This window comes from Oncorhynchus tshawytscha, linkage group LG11 (assembly GCF_018296145.1).
Source record: "Oncorhynchus tshawytscha isolate Ot180627B linkage group LG11, Otsh_v2.0, whole genome shotgun sequence".
Taxonomy (NCBI): Eukaryota; Metazoa; Chordata; class Actinopteri; order Salmoniformes; family Salmonidae; genus Oncorhynchus; species Oncorhynchus tshawytscha.
In genome coordinates, this window is record NC_056439.1 from 47,592,226 (window position 1) to 47,619,782 (window position 27,557).

Sequence of the window (27,557 nt, forward strand, 5' to 3'; positions counted from 1 at the left end):
AAATGCATGCAGTGCCCTGCCCTCTTAGCCGACACTTTCACTGTTCTTTAAAACATTTTTTTCCCCCACAGGATATGTGAGGATTACATAGCCAAGAATGTGAAGAACTACAAACTGCTTCAAAAACAGCTTCCATGTATGCCCCCAAAACTACTGCCAGCTGTACAGAGGATAATGTCCTTTTTTCGGACATCTAGGAAAATATAGCATTTTCATATGTAAATATTAGTGGGAAATTATCAATAGTAGACTACAGTAAATTGATAATACAGAGTTCATAGTTCATACTCTATGTTCCACGTATTACTGTTGATAAGGCCTGCAGGGTATGTGGGAAGATTTATCTTCCAGAAGATTGTAGTTAATTATCATTATGTATCCATATATATTTTTTTATGTTTTACAGTTTATTTTATATTATGACTGTGAATGGGTGTGTTTTCTGCCTGCAAACAAGACTGTTGTAATGTTTGATATCATAATTTTTACAACTACAACTTTGCTTTGGCCACCACTTTATAATAACAACATTATATAAAAAACTTTTGAAGACAGTCATAAAAATGTAAATTCGTTAAAGTTGTATTATGGCTATTACACAAACGCCACGCGAGTGGACGAGCCCTCTCCAGTACCTGGCTGCTGCGCTGCCTTGTTGCCATGGTTTCGTCAACACACAAGACACTCGGCAGCTTGCTCCTGCGTTTACGCCACAACTCCTTGGTAACCTAGTCTACAAACAACTCAAAAGTACTGAGAAACTTTACTTTTGGCAGGTTGCGAATGATTTGCTGTATAATATCTGTTCATATTTCGTGTAACACCTTAAAATCATTGTAGTAAAGTTGTAGTTTTGTGCTGGGATATCAAAGCTAGCTACAAGAGTGAAAAGACTTTGTGGCTACAGTAGCCAAGTTAGCTTCTCGCACCAATATGGAGTTCGGTTCCAAACTCAAGGACCTGAATATGACACCGGATGAAATGGGCCGCTTTACCAAGGCTTTTCAAAATGAGGAATTCAGAAAGATGCTGCACGAATACGCAGAGGAAATATCAAAGCCAGAGAACAAGAAGAAATATGAGGAAGAAATCAAGTTGTTAGAACAAGAGAGGGGCGTGGACATTCAATTTGTCCACCCCAAACCTTACCGAGCCCTGAAGACGAGTATGGACGGTAGGCAGAAGTGCTTCATCAATGTCTGCAGCAATGACATGATTCGTAAACCTGAGTTTAGGAGGGTAGACGAGGCTGGCAGAGTAGGGCAGCATTGGTCACTTCCCCACAGCTTGACACCTGGAACGCCAGACAGGGATGCAAAGGGGAATAAGTACACAATCTATGATGTTGTGTTTCATCCAGACACTATTCACATGGCTGGAAACAACCCAAGATTTATGGAAATGGTTGACAACACTGCTGTTGAGGCTGTCGAGAAGGGGGGCAAAGTGAAGCTAGACAAAAACAATGTAAGAGTTTTGAAAATCAAATACAAAGGGACACCACACGCTGCCGTCATGCGCAAGCCCTTACCTGGTCAACCTGCCAAGGAAAAACCTTCACCACTTGACAATCATCTCTCGTTCCCCTACCCCGACGAAAAGCAACCAGATACGGCAACAAATCAAAAGGAGAGCCCTATACCGAAGGCCGAGATTCAGTCCGACACCCAGATCAGCCAGAGACAACAAAATGTCAATTCACCCAAGAAGCCAACAAAACCACATTACACTCTAAAATACAGATCATTCATTGATTTGCAAGATTTCAGGTGTTCAAGAGATTCAGCTCAGAGCCCACGCCCTAAAGAGATTGTCATCACTATTGATTTGCCTTTGCTTAGATCTGTTGCGGATGCTGATCTAGATGTGACTGAAAGACTTGTTAGTTTGGAATCCAAGAAACCAGCTTACAGACTAGAGGTGCCGATGGCATATCCAGTAGATGAAAACAAGGGAGAGGCAAAGTTCAACAAGCAAAAGAAACAACTGGTTGTTACATTACCTGTTCTACCTCTGAAGGAGCCAACAGTCGCTGAAGTGTCTGGCCGGCAGCTTGTCAATGATGATGGTGAAGAGGATTTTGAGAATAGTTGTGTAAGCGCAGCGCAGTCGGAAGACGCAACACGTGGCAAAGAGGATACCCCCGACCACAACGGACGTGGCAAAGAAGATACCCCCGACCACAACGGACGTGGAAAAGAAGATACCCCCGACCACAACGGCAAAGAAGATACCCCCGACCACAGAGGACGTGGCAAAGAAGATACCCCCGACCACAACAGACGTGGCAAAGAAGATACCCCGACCACAACGGACGTGGAAAAGAAGATACCCCCGACCACAACGGCAAAGAAGATACCCCCGACCACAGAGGACGTGGCAAAGAAGATACCCCGACCACAACAGACGTGGCAAAGAAGATACCCCCGACCACAATGGACGTGGCAAAGAAGATACCCCCGACCACAGAGGACGTGGCATTGAAGATACCCCCAACTACAGTGGTTGCAATGAAGGGGACATCTCAGAAGACGTTCACTCTGGAAATGCCACATCACTCCGGTCTGAAAATCAACTAATCTCAGTCCTGGAAGACAAGATGGAGTTTTCTGAACAGTCTGGTGACATTGAGGAGGACAAGCAACACAAACTGAAAAGTGGTGAATCACACCAAGCTAAAGCTTCAGAGCCCACTGAGTTTGATGGCAAGACTGGGTGCACTGACCAGAATGAGGGACAGTCAGATGACAATTTACATGATGAGGTGAGCCATCATCTTTAGGTTAACATTCATTCAGTAGAAGAAAAATGTACTATTATAGTGTATGTCTAGCAAAAGCTGACCCTGTTGTTGTTGAACCGTTAGGCTTCTGTTCATCAGTGCTGTTACTAACCCCAACATCCACTGTGACAACTACTTTTCTTTTAGGTGGAAACAGACCCATCATCCCTGAGCGAGAGAATAGATGACCCATCTAACACTGCAGCAATGGTCATCCCATCCAATCTTGACAACAGTGACCAGGCCAAAGACTGCTCATCCCCCAAGATCGAAGAGATAGTTGAAAGTCAAGCTCCAACTAAGGATAAACAGAAGACTGTGCAATTCAGTGAGCATGTGGAGGTGGCTCAGTCTCAGGAGGAAGATGACCTGCCTGCTGAGCAGACCTTTCAGGACTGTAATATGAGACCACAGCAAGTACTGCTGACAGAAATCAACCAGCATGGACAAGAGGTGGTCATTTGTGATCATACTACATCTGCTGGTTTCGTTTTTCAAAACTCCTTTATCTATGACCTGGACTGAGTCTCCTGTCAAGGAACTTGCTCCGTCACAAAGATACTATATGAAGTTTGTTGCTAATTCAATTCGTTGAGGTCTTGCGTGAAAACCTAAAATCCTTTTATACAATTGAGGGCAATAGGAAAAAAAGTATTTAAAAAGGTTTATCTGAATAAGTGAATCAGTAAGACTCCCATGTATCAATTTCAGAGATCTCCTTTTGAAACTATTTTAATAAGTTATTTCCCATATACTTACTTCTTTCTACAAAAGGGGGGAAAGTTTACGTTTAGTATGTTTAAGCAATAAAGCCCATATACCGGTGTATATGCCAATCAGCATTCAGTGGAGTACCCACCCAATTTATAATTAGTTTTATACTTACCATTTGCTATTAGGCCTACGTGTTGAGGGTGTGGAGAAGCTCACCATTTGAGCGACGATTCAACAATTGTAAAATGCTGTACTCAGACCATGCCACGAGGTTCAAGACTGCTTGACATAAAGGATGCATTAGTCACACCACAAATACTAACATTTTAAACAATTGTTTTGGTACATTGTGTACTACTACAAGATGGAGCTACCTGGGGAGGCAGGTAGCCTAGTGGTTAGAGCGTTGGACTAGTAACCGAAAGGTTGCCAGAATCCCTGAGCTGACAAGGTTAAAAAAATGGCATTCTGCCCCTGAACAAGGAATTTAACCCCCCTAGGCCATCATTGAAAATAATAATTTGTTCTTAACTGACTTGCCTAGTTAAATAAAGGTTTAAAAATGGAAACAGAAGACAAATATCATTTTAAACCTTCAGAAACTAATTGAGACAATGATAGATATGGATAGTTTCTTTAATTTCCTTTCAAACTTGTACCAATACAGTAAAAAATAAATCAAAATTTTTTTGAATTCCACAAACATGTAAAAATGTTTATATACACAAACACACATTGTTTAAACAGATATAAACTACTAATTGTCATTTTAGGTTTCTCAATCTGTACCACTGATGGTGAAACACACTTGAATACAAAATGTCTGAACATCAGCACATGTCCAATCAGTGGTTACATAAGAAGTTCTGAGATGCGTGTTAGGTCCAATGACCAAAGAGTTCATACTGCCCTTTACATTACAGTCTACACTGGCTGGTCACCATTGCCCTACACTGGCTGGTCACCATTGCCTTCAGAATAATACCAAAAGCATTAACCACGTTTCCATCCGACCATTTCATGCGGATTAATTACCTAATGCATGGGAAAAGGTTACAACTGGGCTGATGGAAACAGGAAATGCCGTTACAATTCTATAAATACCAATTATTTGTTTGACATGGTGGGATCTTTTTGTGTCTAAAATTAATTATGTGAGAAACTACAGTGGAAACGCCTTTATGTGCAAATATTGATACAATAACCATCACATCGAAGTAAACTTGGGAGTCACGTGATGATATTTTGTGTGTTCCTCCCACTACAACTCGGGAAACCATGCATTTATTAAGCTACAGATGAACTAACTTATGAACTTCATAGGGTGGTGAAAGAGCACAGTGTTGAGCTTGAAGTATTGACGGTCTTATTCTGGTGACATGATGATCGATGCTTGGCTGCCATTTGACAAATAATATCACTCTGCTCCATAATAAAATCTCATCATGTAGGTAGCCTACCTGCACTGTGTGTGTGAGCTGTTGGCTAGAGAGCACGTGCCAAGACCAGAGTGGGTACATTTACTGTGTAACGCAACATTTGTGACAAAACCCATCAGTAGACTTGACAATACGATGGAAACCCATTTAACTTGTGTTTTCACATTCTGTACATGGGATTTAACAATTAAAAGTTATTTTTACGTGCACTACGTCATCACACAGCATTTATCCGCAAAAAAAGTCAATTTGATGGAAACATCTCTGGTGGGAAAACAAGCATCTTTTTTTTTTAAATGCAGATTTAAGAATATTCTAAATGAAAATCTGTCGCAAATTGGATGGAAGGAAACCTAGCTACGGTACTGATTGCCATGGAACAGTTGAGGGACTTAAATCATCTCAGGCCTCGCTGAAGGCATTGGTCTAGAAACTCAGAGTAACATGATAGGGAGCAAAAGTGATGCTGCACCGGTGCATCTGTTCCTCCCATGTCATCTACCAAAACCACAGTGTGAGACACCAGATGCAGATTCATGCTGACTGCTGTTTTGATGTAGTAGTTCACACAGGTACAGCCACAGTCACAGGTCTTGGCAACCTCCAGGTCTTGACAAAGGTGGGCAGGGATGAGATGAGGCCCGTACGGGATTCTATGTGGCGTAAACACAAAACATAACTTAGGCTCAAATATTGCTATAAAACTTTATGTGATACTACATGTTTAAACTTACAAACAAGGTAAAAGCACGTAAATGGGTGAAATGTTGAAAGGAATAATTGGACTAACCTGAGGTTGGCCACAGCCCTGGCGGCCATCTCCTGCAGTGTCAGGGGGAAGGTGAGCTGGATGGTGTGGTCCAGGGGGTTGGGATGGGCGAACGGATTACCAAACAGGTCCAGGTTCTCCAGATTTAACTTTCGGAAGTCCCCTGGCAGCAGGGCCAGCTGGTTGTGTGCAGCTGACAAAAAGCGCAGCTTAGAGAGATGGCTGATGCGAAAAGGCAGCCACATCAGTCCGTTGTTGTCCATCTTGAGGTTGATCAGCTCTCGCAGCTGGCAGAAGTGAGGCGGCAGGGCCTGCAGGCGGTTCTGACTCAGGTCGAGGTGTTGAAGTGTGCGCTGGAGGCTGGACAGGCAGAGGGCTTCACTAAAGGCCTCTAAGTGGTTGTTGTGGAGAATAAGCTCAGCCAGGCAGCCCAGGTCACCGATAGTGTCAGGAAGTTTTTTTATGTTGTTATTACTGAGGTCCAGTCTGCGCAGTGCCTTGAGGGAGAGCATTCGCATGTCCACCCGTGAGAGCTTGCAGTAGGACACCTGGAGCTGCTCTAATGAGTAGGGAAAATTGGAGGTCAATGGATAGTCTTTCTTGGATACAATAGTCAGCTTCTTCTTGGGCTTCTCCACATCCCTGGCTCGGACGGGCGTCAGTGTAGAGAGAGGCAGGCTGTCCATGTCATTTCCTCTGTGAGCCAACTGAGCAGCCGAGAGGAAGTTCTTCAAGCTGTTAGCATCAGCCTGAAACTCAAAAGAAGACCGATGTCACTAGTGGTTAACAGTCAATACAACAGCTCTTATAGTACCTGCTATCAAACTATTTGAGCGTTACATGAGAGGGATTGCATTTATTTATAAATCCCTCCATATCAAACAAGTTGACACATTTGCTATCTATCCTTCAGAGTGAGAAACATTCACGATGGTGGGAAAAGTGCTTGGCCTATAATAAGACACGTAAAATGCATAATTAAGCAATAAGGCATGAGGGGGTGTGGTATATGGCCAATATACCACGGCTAAGGGCTGTTCTTATGCATGACACATCGCGGAGTGCCTGGACACAGCTCTTAGCCATGGTATATTGGCCATATACCACACCCCTCATGCCTTATTGCTTAATTATGCATTTTTACGTGTTTTATTATAGGCCAAGCCTTATTGCTATTATAAACTGTTTACCAATGTAATTAGAGCAGTAAAAATAACTTTTGTCATACACGTGGTATACAGTCTGATATACCATGGCTGTCAGCCAAATCAGCATTCAGGGCTCGAACCATCCAGTTTATAATGTAACTAACAACCCACGGATTTCATCATATTGTATTAGGCCTACATTTGTTCCTCTGACACAGATATCTTTGGTCTTAGTTGTGCTAGCACAAGATGAAACATTTAATTACAAAAAGATTATAATACACACGAGATGTTATTAACATAAGTCACACAAAGGATTGCCTAGTGAGTCCTTCTCACAATGCTAGCCTGGTTCCATTTGTGTATCACCATAGCTGTACGCACCACAGCCTGTGTGTGTGTGTGTGTGATGGGTTGAAAATTTGTTTCAAGATCTAGGGGAAAGGTCAACACTGCCCTAATACAGCCTAGAGCCATTGTCACCCTTTAGGAGAAACAGCTGCTCATTTACAGACCATGCTCCCCACATTCAGACAAGTCTGGCTAATGCATAAATATCAGACTAAGATACACACGGAGTGTACAAAACATTAGGAACAACTGCTCTTTCCATGACAGACTGACCAGGTGAATCCAGGCGAAAGTTATGGATTGATGTCACTTGTTAAATCCACTTAAATCAATGTAGATGAAGGGAAGGAGACATTTTAAAGAACGATTTTTAAAGCCTTGAGACAAGATTGTGTATGTTGTCAATTCAGAGGGTGGGCAAGACAAAATATTTAAGTGCCTTTGAGCTGGGTAAGTGCCAGGCGCACCAATTTGAGTGTCAAGAACTGCAATGATGCTGGGTTTTTCACACTCAACAGTTTCTCGTGTGTATCAAGAATAGGCCACCACGCAAAGGACATCCAGCCAACTTGACAAGTGTGGAAAGCATTGGAGTCAACATGGGCCAACATCCCTGTGGAACGCTTTCGACACCTTGTAGAGTCCATGGCCTGACGAATTGAGGCTGTTCTGAGGGCAAAAGGGGGTGCAACTCAATATTAGGAAGGTGTCCCTAATGTTTTGTACACTCAGTGTATTATGCAATGATTCTTTTAAGCATCGGAGATGATTGAAAATCCTAATTAGGGCTGGGAGGATACAGCAATGCAACATTCTATATGTTGGGTCATGTTAACTGTTTAATATGCACGCCCTAAAATGATTTATTTCAGTGTAAGCGGTCTACTTTTCCAGCAGAAATGTAAGTAGCATATGAACCTGAAGGCCAAATTAAATATTTTTTAAATTCTCCTTTTTCATTGGAGATCAGATTCCGCCATACAAAAATGTCTAGAGCCATACCTTGCTCAAGCAGATGTCAACAGCGGGCTCCTTCAGTCTCACAGTGGCTTTGCCCTCCTCAACAAACCTGGTGAAGAATGTTTCAATGTTTTCTTTTAGCTGTAGAGGAAGTAGGTACACACATTAGAGTAAGACATGGAACAAAAAACAAAGTGATGGTGGATTCGTTACCTAGCATTTCTGGTGACTCGTTCATGCAAGACCACACACTATTAATGTCCATTAAAAGGGAAAATCCACAAACTATATTTAGGCCCTTTTATCATGTTGTATCTGCACCAAAACTCCAGTATTTGTCATTCATAGCTTGTTCTCCAGCTTCTTCTTTTTTCTTTTTAAATAGGGAGCCAATTCGTTTTAAGCACTTTTATTTCCATGACTGATCAATACTCATTCTCATGGCTCTCTTGTCCCTCTGCAGCAGACATATGGTGAGCAATATCGAATTGCAATACATGTGATTTCGGCACCAAAGTATCGTGATAATATCGTATCTTGAGGTCCCTGGCAATTTCCTGACCTAATATCAACAGTGGACGAAGGAAAAAAAATACCCCAAATAGTTTAGCACAACCCTTGTTAATTTTCCTCAAAGTTATCTGAGATAATGGATTTCAATCAAATGCAACTCATTCATTCCACAATGAAGTCATCATACATTTGAAAAGTAGCTATACCAATTAAAAATGTCAAGAAGTTGGATGATTCATTCTGTGTACTTGGGGTATACCTGTAAAACATAGAATATATAGCTAGACAACTAGCCAAGTAGTTAAATAAACAAATAGCTAGATACTAACCTTATATTTCGTCCCTGTCCTATCCTTTGCTGTACAGATCATTAGATAAATGTTGTGGCGTTGTGTGGTCTTGTCCACATGTCTTCCAATAGACAGCACAGACCTTGCTCCCTTTCCTCTGTTTTTCATCCCATACGTGGGAAGCATCCGGTTCACGACTTCGACGTCGCACTGAAGCTTCATTGCTCGAGGTGTATAAATAAATGCGTGACCTGTGTTAGTTCTGTAAATATATCCCAATAAATGAATGTGTTCAAAAAAGTTTTTCCAAACCAAACGGGCAGTTTGATCCCATGTATGATTTTCGTTTAACACAACCTGCTGGCATAAAAAAAAGGTAACGTTAGCCCTTGTCACGCCACTAAGTTACTTTGCTAGCAAGATGTCTCAACCTTAGGAGTTTTTATAGCTAGTTTGTAGCTAAGTCAAATACAAGGACATCTGTTATCTGCTGGCACACTCAGCCAGACAACGAACATAGTTAGATAGCTGACTAGGTTAGTTGCTAAAAAAAGGTAGCACAGCATAATATACACTTACGTTGGCAAACTGCAAGTTATGACAACAGAACTAACGAAATGTTTCAAACGCTTTACCGGACCGTTATGGAATACAAGAGTTGACAAAAAAAAATCATGCAAGTTCTCTCTAGCATGCAAACTAACCTGTCAACATGGACCCAAAGAACAACAAGGAAACGTAGCTACCCAGAGGATCGAACGCGCGAAGAGGACTGATAAACGTACACATGCGCAGACGTGATTTTGTTTGAGAATATTTTCTTTGGTTGTGGCAAGAAGGGTGCAGCTTTTGTCAAATTATTAACGCCAAAAAGTCGATTTTTTTGTTGTTGTTGTGAATTTGATTTTAACCTAACCCCTTTCTTAACCGTAATCTAATTCTCCTAACCTGCTACAAAGTCAAATCTGACAAAACCTAGAACCATTTTAAGCCATGACATTTTTTTTCTTAGCACCTACCTCCGGTTCTCAACATTCTGTGAAATGTCTAAATAAAAGTAATGAGCGGTATGAATGCCATTAAATTGGTTGAATGGCGCTTCTTTCGGATGATCAACAGTGAAGTCTCAAATGCAACCAGGCCAGACAATAATTGTGTATGATCTTCTGTGTAGAAAATAACACCATAATTGCTTTCAATAGCTAGATTTCCATCCAATTGTCGGCAGATTTAATGTGAATATTCTCAAATCCTCATTTTCCCACCAGAGGTGTTTCTCTCAAACTGACTAGGGTGTTAGTGTGTAAACATTGCTTTTAGAGATAAAGGGAGCATACCAAATTATTCAGAATATCAGAAGCACAGTGCACTTTGTTTCATGTCTGTAGGCTTTACCATTAACTTAAAAATAAAAATTAAGGTTTAAATAAATATAACTAGGCAAGTCAGTTAAGAACAAATTCTTATTTACAATGAAGGTCTACCAGAAGGCAAAAGGCCTCCTGCAGGGACGGGGTCTGGGATTAAAAATATAGGACAAAAACACACATCATTAGATAAAGAGGCACTTAAGACAACATAGTATGGCAGCAACACATAACACAGCATGGTAGCGGCACAAAACATGGTAAACATTACCGGGAACAGACAACAGCATAAAGGGCAAGAAGGTAGACAATACATCACGTGAAGCCGACACAACTGTCAGTAAGAGTGTCCATGATTGGGTCTTTGAACGAAGAGATGGAGATAAAACTGGACAGTGAGTGTTTTTTGCAGCCCGTTCCAGTCGCTAGCTGCAGCAAACTGAAAAGAGGAGCGACCCTGGGATGTGTGCACTTTGGAGACATTTAACAGAATGTGACTGACAGAACAGGTGTTGTATGTGGAGGATGAGGGCTGCAGTAGATATCTCAGATAGGAGGGAGTGAGGCCTAAGATGGTTTTGTAAATAAGCATAAACTAGTGGATCTTGCAACAGGTATTTTTATTTATTTATTTCACCTTTATTTTAGCAGGTAGGCAAGTTGAGAACAAGTTCTCATTTACATTTGCGACCTGGCCAAGATAAAGCAAAGTAGTTCGACACATACAACAACAGTTATACATGGAGTAAAAACAAACATACAGTCAATAATACAGTAGAAAAATATGTCTATATACAATGTGAGCAAATGAGGTGAGATAAGGGAGGTAAAGTCAAAAAAAGGGCCATGGTGGTGAAGTAAATACAATATAGCAAGTAAAACACTGGAATGATAGATTTGCAGTGGAAGAATGTGCAAAGTAGAGATAGAAATAATGGGGTGCAAAGGAGCAAAATAAATAAATACAGTAGGGGGAGAGGTAGTTGTTTGGGCTAAATTATAGATGGGCTATGTACAGGTGCAGTAATCTGTGCGCTGCTCTGACAGCTGGTGCTTAAAGCTAGTGAGGGAGATAAGTGTTTCCAGTTTCAGAGATTTTTGTAGTTTGTTCCAGTCATTGGCAGCAGAGAACTCGAAGGAGGGGCGGCCAAAGGAGGAATTGGCTTTGAGGGTGAGCAGAGAGCTGGAGCACGTGCTACAGGTGGGTGTTGCTGTGGTGACCAGCGAGCTGAGATAAGGGGGGACTTTACCTAGCAGGGTCTTGTAGATGACCTGGAGCCAGTGGGTTTGGGGACGAGTATGAAGTGAGGGCCAGCCAACGAGAACATACAGGTCGCAGTGGTGGGTAGTATATGGGGCTTTGGTGACAAAATGGATGGCACTGTGATAGACTACATCCAATTTATTGAGTAGGGTTTTGGAGGCTATTTTGTAAATGACATCGCCAAAGTCGAGGATCGGTAGGATGGTCAGTTTTACAAGGGTATGTTTGGCAGCATGAGTGAAGGATGCTTTGTTGCGAAATAGGAAGCCAATTCTAGATTTAACTTTGGATTGGAGATGTTTGATGCGAGTCTGGAAGGAGAGTTTACAGTCTAACCAGACACCTAGGTATTTGTAGTTGTCCACATATTCTAAGTCAGAACCGTCCAGAGTAGTGATGTTGGACGGGCGGGGCAGGTGCAGGTTGCGATCGGTTAAAGAGCCTGCATTTAGATTTACTTGTATTTAAGAGCAATTGGAGGCCACGGAAGGAGAGTTGCATGGCATTGAAGCTCGTCTGGAGGGTTGTTAACAGTGTCTAAAGAAGGGCCAGAACTATACAGAATGGTCTCGTCTGCGTCGAGGTGGATCAGAGACTCTATATACAGAGATGACCAGTTTACAGAGGAGTATAGAATGCAGTGATATGTCCTATATGGAGCATTGGTGGCAAATCTGATGGCCGAATGGTAAAGAACATTTAGCCGCTCGAGAGCACCCTTACCTGCCGATCTATAAATGACGTCTCCGTAATCTAGCATGGGTAGGATGGTCATCTGAATCAGGGTTAGTTTGGCAGCTAGGGTGAAAGAGGAGCGATTACGATGGAGCAAACCAAGTCTAGATTGAACATTAACCTGCAACTTTGATATGTGCTGAGATATTACAATTTGTTTGTCCGAATTCTGGGTCAAAAGGTCGCAGGAGATAATGCACAAGTCCATGGCAAAGCCTTTTCCAAAAATGGCACCATAATCAAATTTATTAACATCAGCAGATGTCAAAGTGCTATACAGAAACTGACCCTAAAACCCCAAACAGCAAGAAATGCAGATACAGAAGCATGGTGGCTAGGAAAAGCTCCCTAGAAAGGCAGGAACCTAGGAAGAAACCTAGAGTGGAAACCAGTCTCTGAGGGGTGACCTGTCCTCTTTTGGTTGTGCCAGGTAGAGATAAGAGTACATGGCCATTAAGGCTAGATTGCTCTTCAAGATGTTTATAGATGACTAGCAGGGTCAAATAATAATCAGGAGTAAATGTCAGTTTGCTTTTCATAGCCGAGCATTCAGAGGTCAAGACAGCAGGTGCGATAGAGAGAGAGAGTCGAAAACAGCAGGTCCAGGACAAGGTAGCGCGTCCAGAACAGGTCAGGGTTCCATAGCCACAGGCAGAACAGTTGGTACTGGAGCAACAGCACGACTAGGTGGACTGGGGACAGCCAGGAGTCATCAGCCCAGATAGGTCCCCCGGGAGGGGAGGGAGAGAGAGAGAATTAGAAGGAGCATACTTAAATTCAAACAGGACCCCAGATAAGACAGGATAATTACACCAGATAACAGATTGAACCAAGCCCCCGGCACATAGACTTTTGCAGCATAGATACTGGAAGCTGAGGGGGGTTTAGGGGACACTGTGGCCCCGTCTGACGATACCCCAGGACAGGGCCAAACAGGCAGGATATAAACTCACACCAAGAGGGATAACAACAGACCACCAGCTTACTACCCTGAGACAAGGCTCAGTATAGCCCAAGAAGATCGCCTCCACTGCACGAGCCCGACAGGTGGACTAAGATTAACAAACAGAAACTCAATTATCAAGATAGGATGTTCCTATCAACATGAAATATGTACATAAATGAACAGTGAATTTGCATATATTTTATGTGTATAAAAAAAATGTCATGTTGTACACAGTAAATGGTTGACAAATGAGTCTTTAACCACATAAGTTATTTATTTTTGAACTACTAATTCAATTAGTCGCACACATGCTACTGAACTAACCAGCGGTAATACTTTCAGGGTTTTAGTGTGCTTGTAACAGTTAAACACTTATGTAATTCGACTGAAAATAGTCTTCATATTTTTCTTCTGCCCACCCCTGCTCTAAACCCTTTGAGCTAGAGACATCAAATAACCTTACAGACGGCTTCAGACTGCATGATCTTTTTGATACTATTTCTACTTTTTAAAAACCATAGCAATATACTATTCAATGCATTCCAATGCCCATACACTTTCAACTGGTAAATTCTCATTCACAACTCAACTCCTCCAACACCTATGCTGAACTCACCAAACCTTTACCCTTCCGACAGTGTGTGTGTGTGTGTGTGTGTGTGTGTTTGTCGGGAGCTTCATGAACTGTTTGTCGGGAGCTTCATGAAGCCGGTTTACATGGCCGAGCATCCGCACACAAGCCTAAGATTTCTTTATTTTGACTCTTTTCTACATTGTAGAATAGTGAAGACATCAAAACTATGAAATAACACATATAGAATCATGTAATAACCCCCCAAAATGTAAACAAATCAAAATACATTTTATATTTGAGATTCTTCAAAGTAGCCACTCTTTGCCTTGACATCTTTGCACACTCTTGGCATTCTCTCAACCAGCTTCATGAGGTAGTCACCTGGAATGCATTTCAATTAACAGGTGTGCCTTGTTAAATAAAAGTTCATTTGTGGAAATTCTTTCCTTCTTAATACATGTGAGCCAATCAGTTGTGTTGTGACAAGGTAGGGGTGGTATACAGAAGAGCTCTTGTCGTGTCTTTGGCATCATTAAACTGGTGACTTATTTTTAGTTTATCAAATAAATTCTCTGTAATTGTGATTAATTAAATCAGGTAGCTGTAATTAACTATGAAGTCGGGGCACCAAGGAACATATTCAGATTACAAAGTAATAATTTTCCTAATATAACTTTCAGATATTTTAATGTCTTCTCATTAATGAATTATTCTTTACCTCACGTTAGTCTCATTCCAAATGTCGTAAATTGTTGGTTATCTGCACGAACCCAGTCTTCACTATGAGTGATCCATACATCAATTGTCTTAAATCATTTATTTACTAAATAAATCACAGAAATGTATAAACAAACAGTAGATATAGTTACAAGGAAATGATAGCAGATGTGCCCTAGTGGGCTAAACCGTCATCGCGGCTTGGTGGACAAAAGGGAAGTGGGGGTCGACTGAGGTAAGACACTACAAAGTTGATAATTATAACAATTGAAATGATAATCCTTTGCACATGAACGCTCACTCGTTCGGGAATAATTGCAATCAATATATATATTTACGCTCAGTGTGTCGTCCTGATCTCTGTTGGAAAGTTTGTTTCTGTTGGAGTTTGTCCGCCCTCTCTCTCTCTCTGCAGTGATTAGAATGGATAGTTCAGAGTAACATTCAGCAATGTTGTTATAGAATAGATGTTTCAGGCGGTTGTCGGTCTTCGCGTTCAATGATACCGAATTCCTAGCCGCAGACTAGTAATTACTATCAAAGATTTGTTCTTATTCTGTCGGTTAGATAGTCTAAGAGTTTAACCACGTGGTATGGTTAAGAATTCAGCAAGAGAAATATATGGTCTCTGCTCAACTCTTAGCCCTCTGTGATGAGGTACTGGTCTCGTCTCAACCCTCGTAATTGAGGTAAGCTCGGTCTGAAGTGGGAAAACCCAGGTGGGGGTTTTATTGGGAACATAGAAAAGGGCTGTTCCCATGATGCCAGGTCCTGTCTGTGCTCCTGGGGGTGTTCCCATGACGCCAGGTCCTGTCTGTGCTCCTGGGGGCGGGCCAATGACTAAGTGAAACTTTAAACAGAAATACAATTCCTCACATTATCATTACATAGCATCACATCATTTCACAAATAGTTCCATCTTTACTCATTCATTTTATACAATGTTTAGATGCAGACCTCATAACTGAGACTCTTGTATTAACAGGGTTATGGTAATGTTGCTGTATTGACTCATGAGTTTCACAGAATTGTACCCAACGGGCCAGTTCATAGCTGGCTATTTCATCGACCATTTATACATTCTCCAGAACATGAATATTGTTCGGTTCTCAAGTTCTGTGAGGTGGAAGAAATTCCTTTGTTCTCTCTATGAAAACTCACTCTCTCTTATACTCTGGCCATGAGGAGAGAACTCCTCAAGGAATTTATGACCTGCCGAACAGAGCCTGGTGTAGGGAGTATAGAGAGAGGGGGATGGTGCAGAGAGAGGGGGATGGTGCTCGCTGTCCCCAAAGAGGGCAACGTCCATATTAGGGCAAGAACAGCTCAAATAAGCAAAGAGAAACGACAGTCCATCATTAATTAAATAGCAGCGGTTGATTACCTGAAAGTCAGACAAAGATAGTCACAGCGATGTAGGCGTTGTCCTTAGTAAGGCCAGACTAACACCCCAGCCAGAGCTCACCATTCCAAGACTGGAGCTGTGTATGGCTGTGTTGGCCGTGGAGATCGCCAAACTCACTGTGGAAGAAGTAGACATGAAATTAGACGCAATCAGATTCTACACTGACAGTAAAGTTGTGTAACAATACATACGCGTGTACGTGAATAAACGCGTGCAGCAAATCAGGCAGTCAACTCAACTATATCAGTTCCTACAGAACTCAACCCGGCAGACCATGGTTCTCCGTCTGTCCCAGCAGCTCACGTGACAAGGACAACATGGCTGTCTGGACCAGCCTTGTTAAGCAACCCAGAAAGTTCAGTCTCTGAAGACAAGAGAATCATACTTATCCTCTTGCTTAGTTGTGCACCGGAGCCTCCCACTCCTCTTTCTATTCTGGTTAGAGCCAGTTTGCGCTGTTCTGTGAAGGGAGTAGTACGCAGCGTTGTACAAGATCTTCAGTTTCTTGGCAATTTATCGCATGGAACAGTCTTCATTTCTCAGAACAAAAATAGACTGACGACGTTTCAGAAGAAAGTAGTTTGTTTCTGGCCATTTGAGCCTGTAATTGAACCCACAAATGCTGATGCTCCAGATACTCAACTAGTCTAAAGAAGGCCAGTTTAATTGCTTCTTTAATCAGAACAACAGTTTTCAGCTGTGCTAACATAATTGCAAAAGGGTTTTCTGATGATCAATTATCTTTTTAAAATGATAAATGTGGATTAGCTAACAAAACGTGCCATTGGAACACAGGAGTGATGGTTGCTGATAATGGGCCTATGTAGATATTCCATTAAAAGAAAAACAGCATTTCCAGCTACAATAGTCATTTACAACATCAACAATGTCTACACTGTATTTCTGATCAATTTGATGTTATTTTAATAGAGAAAAATGTGCTTTTCTTTCAAAAACAAGGACATTTCTAAGTGACCCTGAACGGTAGTGTACATTATGCAATGGCTGAAATACATTTCAGAAAATGGCCACTTGGTGGTAGAAAAGGTCTGTGGCTTTGGTTTCTGTCAGGGTGTAATTATTACCATAGATGAGACAGGTTGAAATGCAAAAATGCCTTTAGAAGGAGCCACACTTAGGCTACTGCAAGATTCTAGACTTTTTAGAACAGTGTTCTATTGAGTTGGTGTGTGTGAGATGTTCTGGAATCAGCTTCCTGTATTCCCCAACTTGGCTAGGTGTCAGAGGTAGGTTGAATAGCACTGCTGGTTGGTGACAGATACTTAGTGGTCATAAGGGTGACGTTCCTGCCTGACTATTATGGCAGACACATGCCAGATAGTGTCCGTCTCTCTGTCTGTCTGCCTAAGAGTATGCCATTCACTGGGCTATAGGAATGAATAATCAATTACAGGACAGATGGGTAGTTTAGTCTTATGTGTAGGCCTACTATGAAAGATGTGTGTTAGATTGGAAATCCGCCATCATTAACACAATGGGAAAAATCTAATTATTTTGTTTTTGAAATATTGGTATAGCTTGGGCGACCGAGAAAAACTAATTGGTACTATTTAAGGCCAAGTGACAAACAATCATGCAGGCACTAGGGATGTGGGTGTGAGCATGCAGGTCTGGGCAGATGAGATGTAGTAATTGTTTGTGTGCGTCTGTAAGTTGTTGATCGTATGTATAAGTTTATATCTGGACTGAAAATTTAAAAAATAAAACAATAATACAAAAAAAATAAAAGAGATTGGCCCTTATTTCAGTCCTTGCTTCAGCATTTTATATTGACTGCACCCTGTGGGCCCATTTTCAGCATGTGAAACCTTTGTTTTTTTTTCCTTCATCTTTATAGAACTAGAAAACGATCAACCTATGGAAGTGGATGGCAGGTGGCTACCGTCATCTGTGGCTGTACTGATACCAGCAAATTCATCTCAATAACTCTCTGACACTCAGTGAGAGACATAGAAACCACCGCTCTATTTCTGGCTTCATTGAATTCAGAAATAAGGGGCCCTTGCCATGTCTGAGTGCCAGATAATAGACTGAATGCGGTGTGTAAATACTCAACGTGGGACAGCAGTCAGGGATTTGGAATGATGAACATAATGAGGAATACTGGAAATCTTTCCAGAGAACTATACTGTATTTCTACAGTATTGATTTGTACGAGAAGAAAATATTGGACCGTTATTGGTATTCATCATGGTTCATTTAAGGATACCAGGGACATTAAAAAAAGATATATAATCATTTAAGGGCAGAACACTCAAACAGAGAGGTCATGATAAAACCTTGTTTTATCTGAAATATGTGCTTAATTGAGCTATAATGATGTGTGACATATTCCCAATGTGCCAATCAATGTTGAGACCAGAGGATGCAAAAAGAGAACTCGACTAAATAGGTCTGGAAGGATATAGACATCCTGGAATTATCTCATTCAATACATTTCCAAGCATCAAAAGGAAATTACTTTTTTTTTTTTTTCAATTATTGTGTTAGGATGACTCCTTTCACTCCTTATCCCTCATGACCACTCAAAACGAATAACATTTTCAATTTCCATTTAGGCTACATGGTAATTCTATTACCAGGATAATTAAGAAGAACGCTTCTTAATATAATATCAGGGACTCTATGATGGCACAAAGTAAAACAAAATCGAATTGGAAAGCTCGTCAGCTTATTCATAATGCACAAATTACTAAAAGCAAAATTGTCAAATGCTAAATGAATCTCAATAGCTAGGTTTTCATCCAATTGGCGACAGATTTCATGCGAATATTCAAAAATCTGCACAAAGGTAATTTCCCCCAAACTGACTTGTTGCAGATAAAAATCAGTGCGTGATGATGTAGTTCACACAAAATGTACTTTTTTTGCTTAACTTTCTTGTACTGAATAAAAATCTCAGGTTCAATGTGTTTCCATCACATTTTCAACTCTACCGATATTTTTTTTCATAAAAACTATTGTTGCTAAAACCTCTACACCTCTATTTGTCCCAACGCCAGTCAAGCAGTGATGGAAAAAGTACCCAATGGTCATACATGGGTAAAAGATACCTTAAAAGAAAATGACTCAAGTAAAAGTGAAAGTCACCCAGTAAAATACTATTTGACTAAAAGTCTTAAAGTATTTGGTTTTCAAAATACTTAGGTATCAAAAGTAAATGTAATTTCAAAAATATACTTCAGTATCAAAAGTAAAAAAGTATAAATCATTTCACAATCCTTATGTTAAGTGAGTCTGCCAGATCAGAGGCAGTAGGGATGACCAGGTGATGTTCTATTGATAAGTGCATGAATTGGACAATTTTCCTGTCCTACTAAGCATTCGAAATGTAATGAGTACTTTTGGGTGTCAGGGAAAATGTATGGAGTAAAGTACTTTACAACATGGGTCAAGCCTGATCATCATGTCACCATATTATGACCGTCAATATTTATTGGAAAGGCGCATCAAGCTCATCACCATCATGCCCCCCCAATATGTTTGGCCTTGGGACAATTTTTTTCTCAGCTAAAATTTGGAGGAACAGAACATAATATCAGCCCAATTAATAGGCTTATGCTACAAACCATTTTTAACACATCTGGTTAGGAGGCTATATAATCAGTTCAATGTCAATAACATGGCATAATAATTTCAATCTTTTAATAAAAAATAAAAAAACATATTTCACCTTTATTTAACCAGGTAGGCTAGTTGAGAACAAGTTCTCATTTACAACTGCGACTTGGCCAAGATAAAGCAAAGCAGTGCGACAAAGACAACAACATCGAGTTACACATGGGATAAACAAAAGGTAAACAGAGGTTCAGTCAATAACACAATAGAAAAATATACATTGTGTGCAAATGTAGTAAGATTAGGAAGATAAGGCAATAAATAGGCCATAGTGGCGACATAATTACAATTTAGCATTAACACTGGAGTGATAGATGTGCAGATGATGATGTGCAAGTAGAGATACTGGGGTGCAATAGAGCAACAACAAAAAACAAACAATATGGGGCTGAGGTAGTTGGGTGGGCTATTTACAGATGGGCTGTGTACAGTTGCAGTGACCGGTAAGCTGCTCTGACAGCTGATGCTTAAAGCTAGTGAGGGAGATATAAGTCTCCAGGTTCAGTGATTTTTGCAATTCGTTCCAGTCAATGGCAGTAGAGAACTGGAAGGAAAGGCTGCCAAAGTAAGTGTTGGCTTTGGGGATGACCAGTGAAATATACCTGCTGGAGCGCATGCTACTGGTGGGTGTTGCTATGGTGACCAGTGAGCTGAGATAAGGAGGGGCTTTACCGAGGAAAGACTTATACATGACCTGGTGCCAGTGGGTTTGGCGACGAATATGTAGCGAGGGCCAGCCAATGAGAGCATGCAGGTCTCAGTGGTGGGTAGTATATGGGGCTTTGGTGACAAAACGGATTGCACTGTGATAGACTGCATCCAATTTGCTGAGTAGAGTGTTGGAGGCTATTTGGAGATGACATCGCCGAAGTCAAGGATCGGTAGGATAGTCAGTTTTACGAGGGTATGTTTGGCTGCATGAGTGAAGGAGGCCTTGTTTGCGAAATAGGAAGCCCATTCTAGATTTAATTTTGGATTGGCGATGCTTAATGTGAGTCTGGAAGAAGAGTTTACTATCTCTGCAGTAGATTGCAACTCGCCCCCTTTGGCAGTTCCCTCTTGACGGAAAATGTTGTATTTGGGGATGGAAATGTCATTTGGTGGCCTTCCTAAGCCAGGATTCAGACACGGCTAGGACATCAGGGTTGGCGGAGTGTGCTAAAGCAGTGAATAAAACAAATTTAGGCAGGAGGCTTCTGATGTTAACATGCTTGAAACCAAGGCTTTTACGGTTACAGAAGTCAACAAATGAGAGCGCCTGGGGAACAGGTGTAGGATAAGGGTACGGCTAAAGGCTATAAGAACTGGTCTTCTAGTGCATTGGGAACAGAGAAAAAAAGGAGCAGATTTCTGGGCGTGGTAGGAAAGATTCAGGGCATAATGTACAGTAAAGACGGTATGGTAGGATGGGAGTACAGTGGAGGTAAACCTAGGCGTTGAGTGACGATGAGAGAGGTTGCATCTCTGGAGGCACCAGTTATCTCAGGTGAGGTCTCCGCATGTGTGGGGGGTGGGGCAAAAGAGCTATTTAAGGCATGCTGAGCGGGACTAGGTGCAATTCAGTGAAATAAAACAATAAGAACTAACCGAAACAGCAGTAGACAAGGCATATTGACATTAGAGAGAGGCATAAAGCAATCACAGGTATGGATCGGGAGAGCTAAGACAACAACGAGTTAATGGCGATGAATGGGCAGAGAGGGTCAGTTAGGTACACACAGGACCTGAGTTCGAGGCTGGGGCCGACAAAATAAACAAAATGAGGTACCGTGTTAGTGAACAGTCCAGCAGGCATCAGCTGTGTAGCCGATTCATCATAGGGTCCAATGAGCAGCAATAGGTGAGTCAAGGAGCCGTTCAGTAGTCGCTACTAGGCTAGGTGAGCAGGAGACATGGCGTTCAGAAAGCAAGTGGGATGGGCTAGCAGAGGGGTCTTCAGCGACATTGCAACGGAAAAGCCTGTTGAAACCACATCGGACGATTACATCCGCAGACCAGTCGTGATGGATCGGCGGGGCTAAGTGTCAACAATAAAGGGTCCAGGCCAATTGGCAGAAGAGGTATTGTAGCCCAAGAATTAGCTGGTATACTTCATCGGCTAGCTAGGAGATAGGCCTAGCTCGAGGATAGCTCAAAGCTAACTGGTGCTTTCTTCGGGATAGAGGCGTTAGCCAACAATAGCCACTCGGTTGCAGCTAGCTAGCTGCGATGATCCGGTGTAATGGTCCAGAGTTTGCGGCAGAGAAAAGCAGTCCGATATGCTCTGGGTTGATATCGCGCTGTGCAGACTGGCAGGTATTGTCCGAGTTAAAGCTGGCTGGTGTCCGAGCTAAAGGTGAAGACTGCTAGCAGTAGCTAACATGACTCATAGCTAGTTAGCTGCTGATGGAGGTTCCAGTTATAAGGTATACAAAATAGCACTATTTACACGGGAAAAGACAAACACACGCCCGACTGCTACGCCATCTTGGATATTCTCCATGGACTTTAGTGTCCCAAAACTTTTTGGAAATAGTGCTACAGGATGCAAATTATTGTTTGCTTTCCTAACTGTGTATATTGGTTCCTGACTTACCTGAAAAGGTGCATATTGCGCGGGCTATTCGATGCGGATTACATTGATCTGATTACATTGATCTGATTACATTGATAAAATCACCAATGTCCTGGACGTTCTGACGCCCTAGGCGAGACAAAAACAAATGGCATTTTAGACATCCTTATGAATCTTAACATGGCACTTTCAAAAGTTACCTTTCCACCCAGACAGAGGCTCTACTTGACGCAGAAAACTGTAAACTTCAACTGCTGGCTACTCGTCCGTTGTATAATCCAACAACAGAAGTGCTTCCCTAAAAGTTGCCTGGGTTTAAACAAACATCTTCTCTTTTCAGAAAGAGAAAAGCTCAATTAATAGGGACTAAATTGTATCTCCTCGAATATTATAGGCTGCAGTTTAGCTTCCGATTGTCATAGAGAGGAATCAATATATCCTCATATGCATCGGAGTCACGTCTTTCCGGGGCATTTCAGAGCTTGTTTCTACCATAAGGCATCACCGAGTTAAGCATGGTTATATAACGCTTGATATAATCTTGATACGTTTAATGTATTTATTTCAAAATATAAAGCAAACAATAGATATCCTTTTTGCCATTTTCTTTAACAAAGGGTTTGTGACACCCTCTCTCAATTCGAGCCCTGGTTTTAGTCAAACACACCAAGCCCTACCCAGACACGGAGGTATTATATCTGTGCATGCAACAGTATTGGAGTATTTGGCTATACCGACATCTATGGATAGGATAATTGTGTATGTCAAACAGGTATGCTTACAACTTGTTTTTTGGAAAATGAAGAAATAAACTCTATCTATGTAATGATGTGTTTATGCCGGTAACATTTTTGGTGGACGTATATATAGGAGGTCCCTTACAAGGCAAAAGGGAATTTTCATTTAACCCCTGCATCAGAGAGTTACATTGTTGCTATCACTATGCAACCTACTACCTATAGTAGGAAAACTAGTTTCTTATTAATAACATCCCTCCTGAAATCAAATCAGCTGAGTTTGCTTGGACACCAGCCTCATCTCCAGCTCCTTCCACCTCTGGAAACTATCTAGGTGGTCATGTGACTTCTCATGCGAGCTGAGGAGGTGGCACTGATTCTTCCAGTCCCTGGTTCCATCCCTGGCCAGCGCAAATTTGCACTCTTGTGAAAAAAGTTTGCAGCAAAAACAGAAGGTTGCATCGTTGCCTTGGTCTCTCCCGGTTCGCCATCCTCCTATTGTAGTGGGCCACCGAAAACCTTCATTGCCCCTCATCTCTTGAGAAATGTCCCTCCTTGTCCTGATGTGGCCCAGCCTGCACTAACAGATCCCGTTAAGATCCATTCATATATTTTGGCCACTCACTTGTATCTTTTATGTTTTTTGTTGTTGTCTGGGAGTCAGATTTAGCAGCAGCACCACCACTGTCATCCTGGACGGGGAGCGACGAATCTGAGTCTGGGTCCAAGATAGTAGGGTCTTCGCCGGCATTGTTTGGAGGTGTGGCTAGGCCTGATGCGACCACCCGTTCTTGTCCAACCAGAGAGATGTCATCATCGGTGGAAGCGCATGGCTTTGACTCTTTGCTGCTAGAATCAGCGAACAGGGGCTCATCGTTGTCGATTAATGAATGGCCTGTCCTCGTGGGCTTGTCACACCGGCTGATGGACATTGCTGCACACTGATGCATTTCACCAGCGAATTTCTTTGGTTTAGAAATTAGGCCTCTTTTCTTATTGTTGTTTTAAAATATTATCTTCCCGATATTTTTGGTATCTTAGACATAGTAAGAGCATTATTTAAATCTCTATAGATTACCTTTAGCTAAAATGATATGCACTAGTAGTAGCTAGCTAACGTTAACAGGCTAGGTTAATCACTTATTGTCTTCCTCACACACAAACTACAAAATTAAATGCAATAATTTATTTGGCAGATTCATTTGTATTAATGTTTCATAAATGGATAATCCCATATAAACACACGCATCACCTTAGCTACCAAGGATAGTTGGAGTGAACTTCGGGAGAAGAGGGAATGGGGTGGGGAACTGCAGCAACGCTATGAGCTGGTGGCTGGGGTGCTGCAGGTGGTGTTGTAGCCGATCAGGGGCGCCCGAAGAGCGGCAGCCAAGTGTCAAAATGCCTAATGGGAGGGCCGGCCCTGCTCATCACCCTGCACTTTCACAATCCTGTGAAGTTCATCATAATTTATTGCATCTGTAGTCTAATAAACTGCATGCTTTCCAGAGTTGTAGTGGGAAGACTACACAACAAATCATAGTGTGACTCCCAAATTTACTTCGATATGATCGGGAAGTAGTTTGGGGGTGGGGGTACTGCGATTTTTATTTGCTATTATTTTTATTTATTTTTATTGTTTACCTAAATGTATTTCTATTAAGTCTTTACATTTGTAACTTGAGTCTGTAAATTATCTGTAAAAAAAAACAGTTAATTTGATAATAATAAAAATGCTTGCATGATATGTTTTCCAGTTTCTTGAAATACTTGCAAATGCAACTTGTTTATATGTAAAAATTGAAATGTTCTATTCATTCCTTTTCCACTTTAGTAGACACACGTATCCAGAGGAAATTACAGGAGTGCATTTTCATATTGGTCCCCCATGGGAATTTAACCCACAAATCTAACATTGCAAGAGCAATGCTCTACCAACTGAGCCACATCATCACATCATAGCATCACCAACCATTTGATGTCTCAATGTACTCAATTACTTGGATTGGTCATTGTTGTTCTTCATGGTGATAGAACGTCTACAGGTACAAGCCTAGATTATCAGCCTATGTACAATTTAGTAATCTACATTTACATTAAGTGGTTTGTAAGGATGGTAAATTAATACTGCACAAAAAGTGGTTGTTTTCTGTGATATTTGATCAATAAAAAAATATTTAATGTGATTGTGGATGTTTTGTGTCTTGCCCATAGCTTTGCACCTTCTGATGTAAATGTTTGAGGACAGGGTTTTGTTCTTTCTGGATTCCATTAGAATGACATCACAGAGAAAGGGACAGGGTTTTGTTCTATCTGGATTCCATTAGAATGTCATCACAGAGAAAGGGACAGGGTTTTGTTATATCTGGATTCCATTAGAATGACATCACAGAGAAAGGGACAGGGTTTTGTTATATCTGGATTCCATTAGAATGACATCACAGAGAAAGGGACAGGGTTTTGTTCTTTCTGGATTCCATTAGAATGACATCACAGAGAAAGGGACAGGGTTTTGTTCTTTCTGGATTCCATTAGAATGACATCACAGAGAAATGGACAGGGTTTTGTTCTTCTGGATTCCATTAGAATGACATCACAGAGAAAGGGACAGGGTTTTGTTCTATCTGGATTCCATTAGAATGTCATCACAGAGAAAGGGACAGGGTTTTGTTATATCTGGATTCCATTAGAATGACATCACAGAGAAAGGGACAGGGTTTTGTTCTATCTGGATTCCATTAGAATGTCATCACAGAGAAAGGGACAGGGTTTTGTTCTATCTGGATTCCATTAGAATGTCATCACAGAGAAAGGGACAGGGTTTTGTTATATCTGGATTCCATTAGAATGTCATCACAGAGAAAGGGACAGGGTTTTGTTCTATCTGGATTCCATTAGAATGTCATCACAGAAAAGGGACAGGGTTTTGTTCTAAATTCCATTAGAATGTCATCACAGAGAAAGGGACAGGGTTTTGTTATATCTGGATTCCATTAGAATGTCATCACAGAGAAAGGGACAGGGTTTTGTTATATCTGGATTCCATTAGAATGACATCACAGAGAAAGGGACAGGGTTTTGTTCTATCTGGATTCCATTAGAATGACATCACAGAGAAAGGGACAGGGTTTTGTTCTATCTGGATTCCATTAGAATGACATCACAGAGAAAACAGGGTTTTGTTCTATCTGGATTCCATTAGAATGTCATCACAGAGAAAGGGACAGTTTTGTTATATCTGGTATTCCATTAGAATGACATCACAGAGAAAGGGACAGGGTTTTGTTCTTTCTGGATTCCATTAGAATGACATCACAGAGAAATGGACAGGGTTTTGTTCTTTCTGGATTCCATTAGAATGACATCACAGAGAAATGGACAGGGCACCAACTCTTACAATTCCAACTATTGAATCCTGCAAGATACTGTTCTTAATTATACAACAGTGGAGGCTAGTTAGTTTAGCCTACTCAAACACCCATCTCAAACAGAGAGGGATACTATGTTACCTAGCTAGCTATGGCTATCCAACACTGGAACTCTTCCAAGTCAAGGTAAGCATTTGGTTTTATTAATTTATTACCACCTTGGCTCGCCGGTGGAACTTCTAAACTGCTTGCTGACTGTACACTGTACTGCATGATTGTAGTGGGTTTACTAAAGTGTTAGTACTAGTAGCTATGTTGACTTGATGTTGGGTAATATGGTGACAACGATGTAGGCTGTGTGTAGAGGTTAGCGGTTATGATATGAGGGTTTGGCTTGGAAAGTTTTTTTTTGCCTGGTCACATACAGCTGGTGAGAGGAGGAGAGCGCGTAGATGCGAGAAGGAATTATCCAGTTATCCAGCGATCAAAGGGATCATCCTGTTTGTATGTGGTTGCTATGAAAGTGAACTGTGTTTTGTGTGTGATCAGGGATGTATTTATTCCACCGATTCTGTTAAAAAAAAAAGTTTCTTAAATGGAATAAAACTGAACGAAATTAGATAAACATACTGTACCTGTACATACTGTCCAATAGAAACTATTGTTTCGAATGTGTCAATTTCTGTCACTTTGATTACTCAGATTTCTCTCGACCTGTGCACCTACGTTGTAAACTCTATTTCGTAGGCTAGGTTGTGGCAACCTCATGCTCGATATAGGGAAAATTCAAGTAACATGTAGTAGGCTAAACCTATCGATGTTACATTGAGCTGGGTGAATGGAATATGAATGACAGTCATCCAAATATGCTGTAATAGAAATAAGGCCAAGATCATAAAAAATATATTATCATACTCCCTCATTTTAAACGGCAGCGACCGCCATTATTATACAACTACCTTTTTCCCGAAGTGGAGATGCTGATTTTTATTGTGCCTGCGCTATAGATGTCTGTATCGGTCCGCCAATACAGGACTAGTAAAGACCCAGTCTACTGCTGTTGTGAAAGAATCTCTCTAGAAAAACAAAAACAAATATACATTAGGTGGTGCTGCAGCACTCTCAGCACCCCTACTTCCCGCAGATATGGGTATTATATCAATATTTGCACATAAAGGCGCCATTTCTCGCATAATGAATTTTACCAACACAAAGTGATCCCACCTTGTCTACTGTATTTTATTTTTTTGTCCACATTTGGAAAGTTTACACACAAATTTGTTGT

At 41.3% G+C, this 27,557-nt stretch overlaps 2 protein-coding genes and 2 long non-coding RNA genes across 13 annotated transcripts in view; 2 read left to right on the forward strand and 2 right to left on the reverse strand.

Moving 5' to 3' along the window:
- The window catches only part of LOC112262095 (kelch domain-containing protein 1), a 14,998-nt gene extending 9,832 nt beyond the window's left edge, over nt 1–5,166 (forward strand). For 6 of the 7 annotated variants that reach the window (XR_006084588.1, XR_006084587.1, XR_006084589.1 and 3 more), the window contains 2 exons: nt 72–2,764; nt 2,930–5,166. Coding sequence is in view for 1 of the 7 variants with exons in the window: in XM_042330196.1 (XP_042186130.1) it covers nt 72–207 (136 nt within the window). In the remaining 6 variants the exon portion in view is untranslated. Of the gene's footprint in view, nt 1–71; nt 2,765–2,929 lie in introns of those variants that run through there. The other variant, XM_042330196.1, reaches the window with a different exon arrangement.
- On the reverse strand, nt 4,114–9,948 carry lrr1 (leucine rich repeat protein 1). Of its 4 annotated transcripts, none has more exons than XM_024437811.2 (5): nt 9,671–9,948; nt 9,006–9,323; nt 8,206–8,304; nt 5,726–6,453; nt 4,114–5,588 (listed from the first exon to the last, which is right to left on the reverse strand). In XM_024437811.2, exons 2-5 carry the CDS (start codon nt 9,186–9,188, stop codon nt 5,333–5,335), a joined length of 1,266 nt encoding a protein of 421 aa, XP_024293579.1. In that variant the 5' UTR covers nt 9,189–9,323; nt 9,671–9,948; the 3' UTR covers nt 4,114–5,332. The 4 variants fall into 4 exon arrangements, with proteins under 4 accessions (XP_024293579.1, XP_024293578.1, XP_024293577.1 ...); XM_024437810.2 differs by having other exon boundaries at nt 9,546–9,948; XM_024437809.2 differs by having other exon boundaries at nt 9,006–9,326; nt 9,546–9,948.
- Nucleotides 9,949–15,060: 5,112 nt separating this feature from the next.
- Nucleotides 15,061–23,106, reverse strand: LOC112262101. Its single transcript, XR_002955288.2, has 3 exons — nt 22,368–23,106; nt 15,954–16,090; nt 15,061–15,419 (listed from the first exon to the last, which is right to left on the reverse strand). It is a non-coding gene; the product is annotated as an uncharacterized LOC112262101 (long non-coding RNA).
- On the forward strand, nt 21,399–24,651 carry LOC112262100. The gene is made up of 2 exons (XR_002955287.2): nt 21,399–21,673; nt 23,569–24,651. It is a non-coding gene; the product is annotated as an uncharacterized LOC112262100 (long non-coding RNA).
- The last annotated feature ends 2,906 nt before the right edge of the window (nt 24,652–27,557 follow it).

Bases quoted from the DNA above. Each gene is read 5' to 3' on its own strand.
- lrr1 (XM_024437811.2), bottom strand. From the start codon at position 9,188: ATGAAGCTTCAGTGCGACGTCGAAGTCGTGAACCGGATGCTTCCCACG. The intron at 8,305-9,005 runs GTTAGTATCTAG...CTTCCTCTACAG, and splicing joins GGACAGGGACGAAATATAAG to CTAAAAGAAAACATTGAAAC. The intron at 5,589-5,725 runs GTTAGTCCAATT...TACGCCACATAG, and splicing joins AGGGCTGTGGCCAACCTCAG to AATCCCGTACGGGCCTCATC.